The sequence below is a fragment of the Argiope bruennichi genome, chromosome X2, assembly GCF_947563725.1.
Source record: "Argiope bruennichi chromosome X2, qqArgBrue1.1, whole genome shotgun sequence".
Classification (NCBI taxonomy): domain Eukaryota; kingdom Metazoa; phylum Arthropoda; class Arachnida; order Araneae; family Araneidae; genus Argiope; species Argiope bruennichi.
In genome coordinates this window covers 20,972,543-20,985,218 of record NC_079163.1, presented here as the reverse complement: position 1 = coordinate 20,985,218, position 12,676 = coordinate 20,972,543, and the positions used below count along the sequence as shown (strand labels likewise).

The 12,676-nt window shown below is 33.8% G+C and overlaps 1 protein-coding gene across 6 annotated transcripts in view; it reads left to right on the top strand.

Moving 5' to 3' along the window:
• Nucleotides 1–12,402, top strand: part of LOC129960219 (survival of motor neuron protein-like) — a 92,184-nt gene extending 79,782 nt beyond the window's left edge. For 5 of the 6 annotated variants that reach the window (XM_056073468.1, XM_056073464.1, XM_056073466.1 and 2 more), the window contains 3 exons: nt 2,757–3,164; nt 9,980–10,092; nt 12,153–12,402. In XM_056073468.1, coding sequence (XP_055929443.1) covers nt 2,757–3,164; nt 9,980–10,092; nt 12,153–12,225 — 594 coding nt within the window. In that variant the 3' untranslated portion in view covers nt 12,226–12,402. The remainder of the gene's footprint in view (nt 1–2,756; nt 3,165–9,979; nt 10,093–12,152) is intronic. The other variant, XM_056073465.1, reaches the window with a different exon arrangement.
• The last annotated feature ends 274 nt before the right edge of the window (nt 12,403–12,676 follow it).

Below are 12,676 nucleotides of genomic sequence, written 5' to 3'. Positions count from 1 at the left end.
TGAAAATTATTAAAAAAGAAAAAAAATCCCACCCAGGTCCTTCCGCATACGAGACAGTTACCTAGACAACCATGGCATCGGGATTATCGGGACGGGAGTCAAATTATTAGTATATAAGCTTTACCAAAAGTTTGAGGACCATTATCTCGAAATTGACTGGCCATTGCGTTTTAATATTTTCATGAATGAACATTCTAAATGTATACTCTCATTATGCTAAATCTCATCCCGAACTCAGATTTTAACTCTGTGCCCTCCCCTTGTTAGTTAGAAAATTGCTGATGTGAAGAAAACTGGCATATTTATCAAAGTTGCCATGGCACTGAAAAAATATAGAAAATTTAAAAATCACCTAAAAAACAAGGAAATTTAAAAATATCCATAAAAACCGCGAAAATGTATGGAAATTTAAGTTTCTTGGTTACTTTTTTTTCATCCAAAAAATGGTGGTCTCTAAATATTACAAGAATAAAAGATTGTAATCATGGCACCGAAAATGGAACTGCTGTGTAATCTCAGAGACTTGCCCGTTTTCTACTTGTTCCTCCTTTTTTTCTATATAGATCAGTTTAGTTTCGATTTCAGCGACAGATGTTTTCTTCCTATGAATTTCCCAGATTGCCGCTAATGAGGATACGAGAAACTGCTATAACTGTGTGAAAGAATAGAATAAATTTCTCTGGCGGGAATAGCATCATAGAACAATGAGCTGCTCAAAATTCATATTTAATGTGAATTGTACAGGATAAAAATATGATTCTTGACTTTGCTGAATGGGTTAGAGTACTGCAAAATTCTTTGCTGTGTGCTGCTTTACATGCAGAAAGATAATATGCTTATGTAATATGGAGAAACAGGCACATTAGTCGTGCTGAAGAAGAAAACATACTAAATTATATGCCAGTTCAAAAAAGTCATAATTGATATTGGACTTCGTATCTGAAAGGAATACAAGATGATATGCCAAGTCCGAAAACATCAAATTTGATGTCCGAAAATAGCCGATTTTGTGCATGTTAGTTCAAAAACATTCATTTAAAGCTGAATTTTTATTGGCATTAAAGCTTGTTGCATTACATTCGTCCTTTAGTGTATTCAGTGATATTTTATTTCGGAAATATTTTTATATAAGTTCACTCATAGTAAAATAGCACAAAAATACTTTAGGTCGTACAAAATTGCTGTACGTTATTTGTTATAGATTAGCTCATTTTTTCAACAATCTCTTTAGAGATCAACATTAAAACATTTGTAATATGATTTGACGAAATTTTCAACCTCATTTCACAAAAATACCAAATGTATCTTATTGTAAGATATTGGTGTGAATCAATCAATAGTCTCCACAAGATATGGAATTCAATACTTTTTAAGACATGCTTAAGTATTGCTTGAGGATTTTAATGAAGTTACATCAAGTTTGGACATGCAATTACTTTTACAAATTAGGTCCAAATGTAAATTAAAAATATTAAGACATGTCAAAGGATAACTTCCTTGCGAAAATGACTAAAATTTTAGATCTAGGTATTTTTGGACTACATATAATCAATTGTGCATTTCAGTATAAACCGACTTCATGAATCTACTGAATGGGAAGTACATGTTACTCTAAGAGCAATGTATAGAATATTTAAAGATAGTCTTACTAGACATGTCTATTTCCTGAAAGTTATTGGTTCTTTTAAATTTTCACGGAAGTTTTGTTCTGGGGTCATTAGGTGGAAAGTATCGATGTTTCCGAATGCGCTCTATAAGTTTTTGCAAAATAATACACATATTTGCATTTTTTTTTTTTTTTAAAAGTCATGTTTCTGACATGAGTGGTATTATAAATGCTTATCAGGATAAATTGATTCTAAAATTAGCTTCTCTTATATTGCTAATATTCTTCAGCCATTTTGTTTAAAAATTCAAACATCTGAACTGGTACCTTTCTTATATGAAAATCTTTTAATTTTTGCTAATGAAAAATATTGTCAAAAGAAGCAAAAACATTAGAGGCTTTTTTTGATAGAGCTTGATGATCTTAAAAATCTAAGACTGAGAAAAAAAAGTACTGATATTAGAATAATGACAAGTTACTTGATCACTAGTGAAGCTTCTGAAACTGAAAAAAGGAGGCCTTTTATCAGAATGCTTTATATTTGTGAAGAATACTATAAAAAATATTAACGTATGTCCATAATTTTTACTATTTTAAAGGCTTCATCTTGTTTAAAGCCACGTTTATTCAGACACCTTGCTTTTTCCACTTTTAATGGAATAACACTCTAAATTATAACTAGCACATGAGTGTTTTTTGTGTTTGCTCATTTTCTCTTATATTGAATATACATATAGGAAATTGTTTTCCCTAAATATGAGGGCCAACCCCGATTTATGTATAAAAATAATCAGAAAATGTAGCTTTATCAAATGGTGTTTTTTTCCTATGTAATTTGCAAGTGTATTATGTTAAATTTAATAATCATGACTTATTCTGATGTGCAGTTCTTATTTTAAATCAAATTATCCTATTTCTTGCATTGTCACCTTTAATGTTTGAACTGTACTTTGTCATCTGTAATAGTCAGTTTTAATCTTAAAGATGAAATTTTAATTATAATTTTAATAAGTTCTTTTATAATTTGTGTGTTTAAATCTGGAAGCATGGAAGTTAAAAGGATTGAACAAATTTAGCTGCATGTTAAACTTGCTTTATAAACTTCTCATGTATTTTAATATGTATTATATGCATGAATATCTACTTCTAGGCCAATCAGTCATTTATGCCACCTCCAACATCTATGCCCCAGGGTCCAGCATCTCTTGCCCCTTTTACGCTGCCACAGTGTCCAGGACTTCATGGTCCTCCTATGCTGCCCCAGGGTCCAGGACCTCATGCTCCTCCTATGCTGCCCCAGGGTACAGGACCTCATGCTCCTCCTGTGATGCCCCAGGGTACAGGACCTCATGCTCCTCCTGTGATGCCCCAGGGTACAGGACCTCATGCTCCTCCTGTGATGCCTCAGAGTCCAGGACCTCATGCTCCTCCTATGTTGCCCCAAGTTCCAGGAATTCAATCTCCTCCTATGTTGCCCCAGGGTCCAGTCCCACCAAATGAAATGCCTGGTATTCTAAATGCTTGGTACATGGCTGGCTATTATACTGGCTTGCACCATGTAAGTACCTTTCGTCTGCAGAATGAATATAATTTAAAATAAAATGTTTTTCCTTACTGTTTTCAAATGTGTTAATCTAATTTCCTATAATAAAGATAAAACAATTTTTTCTGTGTGAACATCAAATGTTTGAATTTTTTAAAAAAAATATTTAAATGTGAATGATATTGTTCATTGTTTAAGAAAACATCAGCAATATATTATTTGAAAAGTTTAGTTCTTGCATGGAAATTGCTGAAGTATTTGTGGACTGCTGTGATAATGCTGCAATTGTGTAATACTGTTCTGATTAGTTGAACTTATATTCATGTAAGAACCAATGTATATTTTGGTGCGTGGCTTAACACGCATTGCCAAATTCACTTTAAATTAAAGTATTAAAACATTACTAATTAACGAAAGACTGCCAGCCATGTAGGATAACTATAATAAATTTTAATCACAAATTAAATAAACAAATAAAGATCATGACACATTGGACGTATATCCATCGACCAGCACAAGGCAGAAGTTCGGAGCAAGCCGGCGAAGCCAGGAAGTGAGTCATTGGTTTTCGTTGGAGAGCAAAGTTCATCTCCATAGGTGTGAGTGATACTTGTCGCCAGCTGGCGAAACAAACAGTCATTTACCGCCTGTTTGGCCGCTGCACACTCCCTCCGCAATCTCATTGGAAATGGACATAACGACGTGGGGGTCGAGCTTGTCGCCCTGTGCGAGTTGTTTGCCTTGCTGGAACGAGGATGGATGTCTCAGCTGGAAGTGTCTTAGTACACTTAGTAGTGGAACTTGCTTCTTGCTTGGCTGGTGGTATACTTGAACACTCAGGAGGAATTATAAAAGCAGGTTTCAGGCGGTCTATAGAAATGGTATGAGAAGCTCCCTTGATCTCGAGGTCAAAAGTTTTCTGTCGGCTGAAAAGAACTTTGTACGGTCCATCATATGGTGCTTTTAGGGGTTTACGTACACCGTCATGTTTCACAAATACATGTGAACACACGTTGAGGTGAGGATGCACAAAGATTGTTCTTTGTCCATGACAGGAAGTTGGAACTGGTCTCATCGTTGCAAAATGGCGTTTTAAGTCCACCACGAGCTGCGAGGGTAATGCGTTTCCAGGTGTTGGATCGAAAAATTCTCCCGGTAGTAGCAGAGACTTGCCATATACCAGCTCAGCTGTCTTCGCTTGCAGATGCTCTTTGAAGATGGACCAGAATCCGAGTAACAAGGTGGGAAGTGCTGCAGACCACTGATCCGTGTTGTAGGCTTTCAAAGCTGCCTTTAATGGGCGGTGGAACTCTTCGATCAGGACATTGGCCTGATAATGATAAGGAGAGGATCTGATCCTTTTAATTCCTAGTAGCTGAGAGAGAGCACGGAATAAATCACTGTCAAACTGTCTGCCTTGGTCAGTAGTTATTCTTACAAGACAACCAAATTTGGCTATCCAGTGCTTTAAAAAATTTTGTGGTACTGTCTGTGCCATTATGTCTGGAATTGGTATGGCTTCTGGCCATCTCGTGAACCTATCTATCATTGTTAAACAGTAATAGTTTCTTTGAGAAGGAGGTAGAGGGAATACAAGGTCCAGGTGTACATGTTCGAACCTCTGTGATTGGTCTACAAATTTTCCTACTGGGGTCTTAGTATGGCGAATTACCTTCGATTTTTGACATGGGATGCAATGCTTAACCCAACTGTTGCAATCTTTTCGAATGGAAGGCCAAATAAAACGCGATCGAATTAATTTTAAAGATCTGCGAAAGCTAGATAAATTATGTAGTGATACAAAAATTTGTTGACGAAATGATTCAGGAATATAAGGTCGAGCTGTACCTGTTGATACATCACAATTTGGAAAAGCAATTCTTTTAAATTGTAATTTTTCAGAATTATCGATTAAATTTTTTAATTCAGAATCAATTTGTTGCGCTTGTGCAATTTCGTTATAATCTATGGGATATGGCATATTTATAGCGTTTATCCTCGAAAGTGCATCTGCTAATATATTCTCAGAGCCCTCTATGCGGTAAATATCGGTGGTAAATTGGGATATAAAGTCTAATTGTCTAGCCTGTCTCGGAAAGCATTTGTCCAAGCGTTGCTGGAAAGCGTAAGTTAACGGCTTATGGTCCGCAAACAAAGAGAAATTTCTAGCTTCAAGTATATGCCTAAAGTGTTTGATGGCAGCATAAGCTGCCAATAACTCTCTGTCGTAAGCGCTATAATTTTTTTCTGCTGGGGAGAGTTTCCGAATTGGAATTCTTCCAAAATTTTATGGTATACTGATTCACCAGAAATAAGTTTTAAAGACGCATAATCTGTTGATTTTGAAATCATTCCGAGTTGGGTAAATTTAGTAACATTATCAATAAGTTTGCGCCCTTTGAGATCTATTAATAGGTCAAAGGTTTGTAAAAAATCCGCCCCTATTATGATAACAGGCACATTAGCAATTAAAAAATTTCCATGGGAAATTTCGCCTGAGACCTAAGTCCACATTTAATAATTTAGATCCATAAGTATAAATTTTGGTGTTGTTAGCTGCAAAAAGTTGCAGAGAATCAGGCTTTAGATTTTTTTGGTTTTTGTTGAGTGGTATGCACGAAACATCAGAGTCAGAATCTATCAAAAATTTGAAATAGGATCTCTTATCAAAAACATGCAAACGATACGATTGCGCGGCTGCCGCCGATGTAGGTTGATCGACAGCCGCTATTGCGAGTTTGCCTGGTTTTCCGCTATCCGAGTTGGGTACGAACACGGCGATCGGCACTTGAGTGCCTTTTCTCCGAAACGCGAATGAAAATAACAATATTTTCTCCCACGATCACCGGAACGCCCACGAGAAAAACTGCGCTGTCTGTCTTTCCGATGGAACGGGCCTCTGCTTCTGTCGCGGGAAAGCCTGTACCTGCTTACTTAAAGCGGCGATTTCGCTTCGGTGTGTAGTAAACTCATCCAGAGTGGAAGCTTTCCGCATGGCAGTACTTTCTGCGCCTCGGCTGACGGCAAAGACGCTGTTATCTGTTGAGGAAATACGGACCTCGGCAATTTTGTTGGCCAAATTGTCGAGGGATTCAGAACTTATGGATAAAATCGCCTGCATTTCTGACGGCAGTCTTTGCAGCCATAAAGTTTTAAGGAAATCGTCTTTTATGCCTGTGCCACCACCGAATTCGCGCATCTTTCGGAGTAACTGCGATGGTTTATCAGCGCCTAAATGTAGTTCAGAAAGCAGTCGACGGATCTGTTTATTTTCCGAAGCGGAAAATTCGGCTATAATTCGAGCCTTTAACGCAAGTGTCGGGGAGTGTGAGTAAAATATCAGCTACCTCTGATAAAATTTCCGGATCAATAGACGCAATCAAATGATTGTATTTTGTAAGGTCGTTAGTTATTTTAGCTAGAGTGAAATTGCTTTCTACTTGAATGAACCACAATTTTATATTGTTCCTCCACAGCGGCCGAAAGATGAGACACCAGCTACTCTGTCGCAGCACCAGCATTGACAGTTTCGTTTTCTGTATTAGGCATTTTTGGTTACTCGATATGGAAAACTGATAATTTTTACAATAATTACGAATATTAGAAAAAGTTATGATTATTTAAAAATACACGTTTTTAAAAAAATTTAGGAGTTAAGAATCATAATAATAAACATGGTAGCAAAACGAAAGTAATAAGAAACTAAATACTTCGAATACGAAAAATAATACTAAATATAAATAATAAGATTTCTTCGCCAAAATAATGGGAAAATGAAATACTGACCAATCACAGAAAAATGAAAAGAAAATTAGAACACATACCTGGTCCTTGGTGCATTACTTCTAGGCACAATAATCCATAATGGGTGGTATGTACGAAAAATAATTGAAGAACTCAATCACTAAAATCTGATTTGAGCATATATTAGAAATTTTGAGGCTGGACTTCGTAAATTTTAGAAAAGGAAAAGAGAAATTATCGGGTCACCAGTTTGGTGCGTGGCTTAACACGCATTGCCAAATTCACTTTAAATTAAAGTTTTAAAACATTACTAATTAACGAAAGGCTGCCAGCCATGTAGGATAACAAGAATAAATTTTAATTACAAATTAAATAAACAAATATAGATCATGATACATTGGACGTATATCCATCGACCAGCACAAGGCAGAAGTTCGGAGCAAGCCGGCGAAGCCAGGAAGTGAGTCATTGGTTTTCGTTGGAGAGCAAAGGTCATCTTCATTGGTGTAAGTGATGCTTTTCGCCAGCTGGCGAAACAAACAGTCATTTATCGCCTGTTTGGCCGCTGCAATATCATTCCTTTTGATTTTTTTTTTTTTTTCAAATCGTATTATATCAAAATATGTAGTAAACATCCCACATTGTAAAAGGATTCGATAACATCTGTATCCTGTATCTGGCTAGTTTACAGTGTAAAACAATTATCATTCCATATTGACTTCCCAATTACAGAATTCTTTGAAATATAAGCCAAATTTACATCCACTTTTTTTTAGTTGGCAGACGAGAAAAATCCTGTTTTAAAAATTTTGCTCTATAATTCAATTTTGAGGGGAAAGGTGAAAATTAAGTCTGAACGCATTTTCCTATGGCTACTACTCTTGGGAATACTGCTATTTAACAAATTTTTGTGTGTGTGTGCGTGTGAACTAATAGCCATTAGATAAGATTTTTACCAGCAATCTGTCATTTACCATCTGAAATCATTGAAAAAGGTGGTTTTTGCCAATCTGCAGATTTGAACAGTAGAAAAATATTTATACAGTGCGCGAAAAAAGTGTAAAGACAACATGTAATTGCATGAAAATATGCTTTATTTCCATTTCACCTAAATGAACTTTTTATATTTCTTACTTCTGCTGCATAATTTTGTGATAACACTTATACCACATAAAAAAACATAATTTAGCTTCAAAATATTGATTTTACAAAATTTAACATTAAAGGAAATACGGAAAAAATTATAAGGACATGTTGTAAAATACTTAAAAAATGTTTCAATAATCAAGAAAACTACCTTTTTTTTTCAATCACTTGAATAAGCCGAGAGGTCATAGATCCTGAAAGATCTTTTAAAATATCCACAGATATTTTTTCCCAATCATCTTTGATAGCGACCACAAGATCTTGTGTACATTGATACTGTGTGCCGTTTTTATAAACTTCTCTGGCTAGAAGTCCCCATAAGTTTTCGATTGGATTAAGATCGGGACTTCCCGCCGGCCAATCAAGTAAATTTACAGAATTAGCTTCAAACCAAAGTTTTGCACTCGTAGAAACGTGTATCGAAGCATTATCCTGCTGAAAAATATAGTCCCCTGTAGTAATTAGTTGCGCTTCAGGTAACAAACTTTCTCCTAACATATCAACATACCTGTCCGAATTCATTTTATGGTTGATAAATACAATTGGAGTGGTTCCATTTGCCTCAAAAGCCACCACCATATTGACGCCTGGAAAACACTTCCTTGGTCTTTCACAGATCAAACCAAAAATAACGAAAACCATCAGGTCCATCAAGATTGAACTTTTTTTCGTCCGAAAAAATTACATCAGCCCACTTTTGACCAAGAGAAATGTATTTTTTGGCAAAGTAAACTCTTCTTTTCTTATGATGATTTGTAAGAGGGGGGCGTGACACTAATTTCCCATAAGAAACTTGAGGATGTTTACTCAAAACATTTTGAACAGTCCTTGTTGAGCATGGTAAACTCAAATTTTGTCTAACTTCATTTGCGGTTTCTCTTTTATCGCAAGCTCTCCTTACAATCATTCTTTTTTGTCGACGAGTGAGAATTTCTGGTCTTCCAGTTCGCTTTTTCATACCATACATCCCAGAATTTTTTAGAAAATTATAAAGCACCGTTTGAGATCACTTGATTCTTTTTGAAATTTTCCATCCACATTCTCGAAAAGCAACAATTTTTCCTTTTTCAGAGTCAGAAAGTTGAGTTCCTTTGGCCATCGTTTAAAAATTCACACTGAAAGTCGCCGAGTGGGAAATTCTTTTCCCAAATGAATCTTTTAACTCGGAATTGTCATTTTATGCTTTCAAATATGCAAATTTTTAAATAATTATTGGAGAAAAAGCAATATCCTTATACTTTTTTCTGTTTTCATTTAGATTTAAAAATCAGAATTTAAATTTTAGCAGATTTAAAATTGAAAATTTTAATTACTTTACGCATAAAATATTTTAGTTTTATTTCTATTTTTGCTGCAAAAATTTGCATACGATTCTGTAAACAAGGCTTCTAGATTTGACGATTTTTCGCGTGTCCTTATAATTTTTTCGTGCACTGTATTCATTTTTCAGAAAATAATGCAGATATCGGTCGATCTAAAATTCTTATTGACCTTTTCCTTCTACTTAACATTTTTGAATAAAATTAAAACTTCATTCAAATTGAAAAGAGTAAATATTTTTCTAAATTTAAACTTTTTAAATGTTTTTCCTGGTTATGATTAAACAATGTTTATATTTGACAGTTCATTGTGTGAGCCTTTTTAATATCTGTAGCTTTTCAGTTCAAATTTGCAGACTTTTTTTAAACATGAAAAATTGATTTTCCGACTATCCCTTCCCATTCTCTCCCCTCCTAATCTGATCACATGTTCGGTTGCAAATTTGAGGTAATAAATTTGGCCTAATAAAATGGATGTTAAGTATTTTTTTTTTTTTTAGTATTTTGATTCTTCATAACAATTCAGTTGGAATATTTGTTTTTTCTTCCGAATTTCACCAACAGAAAAAGCGTGCTGATATGGAAAATATCAGCTCTATGTTCTCTTTTCTCTCTCTGTAGTTTGAAGATGAAATCGCAGCAGGCAGGATTACTACAACACAAGGAAGAAATCTTCAAGAAGGCCAGGAGCTGGAGAGACTATTACACCATTTACACCGCTTAGATGAAACATTGTAATATTCTTTGAAGTGTCAGAATAGTTATTTGTGTAACTCTTTGTAAGGATGCATATGTATTTAACATTCTTTCTGTACATCTGAGGTATTATATTTTGAAATGTGGCTGATCTCAAAGTTTATATTCTAATGTTTGATGAACATTTAACCAATCCTTGAAAAAAAAAGCTAACAAATTTACTTTTTCTGTTTTGGAATGGGGGGAGAGAAAGCAGACTGAAACTAGATTTATGGCTTCAGTTTTAATGTGCCATTCCACAGTCAATGATATATTACACGTTCTTTGGAAAAATTAGATTTGAGAAAGATTTTATCTATCTTGATATACTGTCCTTCAGAAAATTGAAGTATTGATTTATTGAATGGTGAAATGTAAAAAGAACTGTCAACTTTGTTATATATATATATATATATATATATATATATATATATATATATATATATATAAATGATATTTTAAAATCTAATTTAAACTTAATTAACTTCCTAATTTTTAGCTCAATTTAGCCTATATTAACTTCATTATAAAATATTCTCTTATTTCCTGATCCCATTCCACTTTTCTATTGAATTTTCAACACGAATTCTAAAATTGCTGAATCGGCTAAAAGCCGACAAGTTCCCACACTCCAAGTGAAGGAATAAAATATTGCTGACTTAAGCAAATTTTTCTAAGGGAGCTAAAGCTAATATATATATATACACACATAAAAGCCTGCTTAGAAGTTTCAAACTCTTTATCTTATGTGTATTATTTATTTAAAAGTTTTCCTGTGAGAAGATATTTTTATTTCAAATTTTAGAAAATTGGAAGAATTTTTAGAGAACTAGGTATCTAGAGAATGCGATTGCTATCGAAATAGAAAACCATTTTTAATGCACATTTATAACACCCTAGGTCAATATATCAATAAAGATTTCTTAATTGATATCTGTCTCAATATGTTTTCCATTTCATTCTGCTATGCACTTGTGAAAAGAATTAGATAGCATTAGATTCTTACGGAACAATTTTTAATGAATTTTATTTCAACTGAATTGTGAATATTTGTGGAGTCAGCATTCATTAGTAGTTTGTGTGGAATTTGCATCTAGTAGTTGCTATGTGTGGCTAACTGTAAGAGTGATTGCACTTGATTTTGAAATCTGCTTTGAGCTACAAATTCTAGTGTATTCATTAAAGATCAGCATAGCATAACAAATTTGTCTTAAGCATTTAGAAGTAGTTATCAAGAAAGAAATTTTGCAAATAGTGAAAATATATTATTTGCATTTCTGTATCTAATGTGCAATTTTATGGTCCTTGAATTCCCTCCACAGCACCCCATTTAGAGTGGAAATCCTATACTAAGTTTTATTGTGTGGAGACAAAAGTGTCCATCCATAAACTTGAACACAAAAACTTTTTCCTGATAGTTCATTCAAAATATCAAACTCAGTTTTATTATACATTGGTGGTGTGGTTCAAAGGAATCTTAAGTACATACCAAGATCATGTAAAGAGGTAGAAAAAAAGATGAGGGGATGTTGTCTTTTTTTATATTAGATGAAGCAGCCATATGTCATTGTCCTATCTTAACTGTTCTCAAAAATTCTTTATTTGAGAGTTAAAGTGTTCTATAAATACTTTGATTCTGCTACTTCAATGAATTAAAAACCATCATACTGTCAAAATATGCCCTAAAGTTTTTGTTTCTTTACTTTAAAAATGAATATCTTACGTTCCTGCTTTCTGCTTCTATTTTTTGATGCTTGGCTAAGCAGTAGCACGAGAACTTTAAATACTACCTGTTAAAATAGATAAACTTAAAAGATTTTTCTAAAAACGGCATCTTCAACAACAACAAAAATACTAAACTTCAGTATGAATTGCTTTTTAGAGAAAAGCAATTCATACTCAGGGGGTAGAAATGTTTTAAAATAGACATCAGTTTTATCTACCATTCAACACTTCAGTGTGTGGAATTTTAAAACATGTTGAAATAATCGCAGTTGTTATATTTTAGTATTTAATTTTTTAATGTCTTCTATTAACTGAACTCTGCACTTGTTTATAGGCCGAAAGAGGGAGCCATGGATGCCATTGCTGCCGCAACCATTCCAATCAGCGCTTTCCATATTAAAAAATGAATGTGATGAGTTTTTTTTTAAGTTTCTCAATACATTATCTCTCTTCATTCCATATCTACATATTGAACTGAATGTTAGTCGTTTCCTCTTATTTGGTTGTGTTGTGATGTGATGTGAGCTTATTTTATGTGGATGTAATTCTTTTTTTGGTGGTCCAATAAATGTTAAGCCAAATTGTCCAGTGTCTTGTTAATTTTACATTACGTAAGTATAGAAAAATTATTTTATTCAAAGATTTCATACTCATTTGAAAATCGAAGACTTCTAAATTTTATTTTGTAATTTAAAAAAAAGAAAGTGAGAAGTGGATATTTTGATTCAGTAACATGGTTTGTCTACCATCATTATATCTTGTAGAAAATGTTTTTAAAAAACTAAAACGTATTCATACAAATAAATTTTTAAGTAATCTCAGCTAATGGATTAAACTTGTATGTGAATGCTTATATAG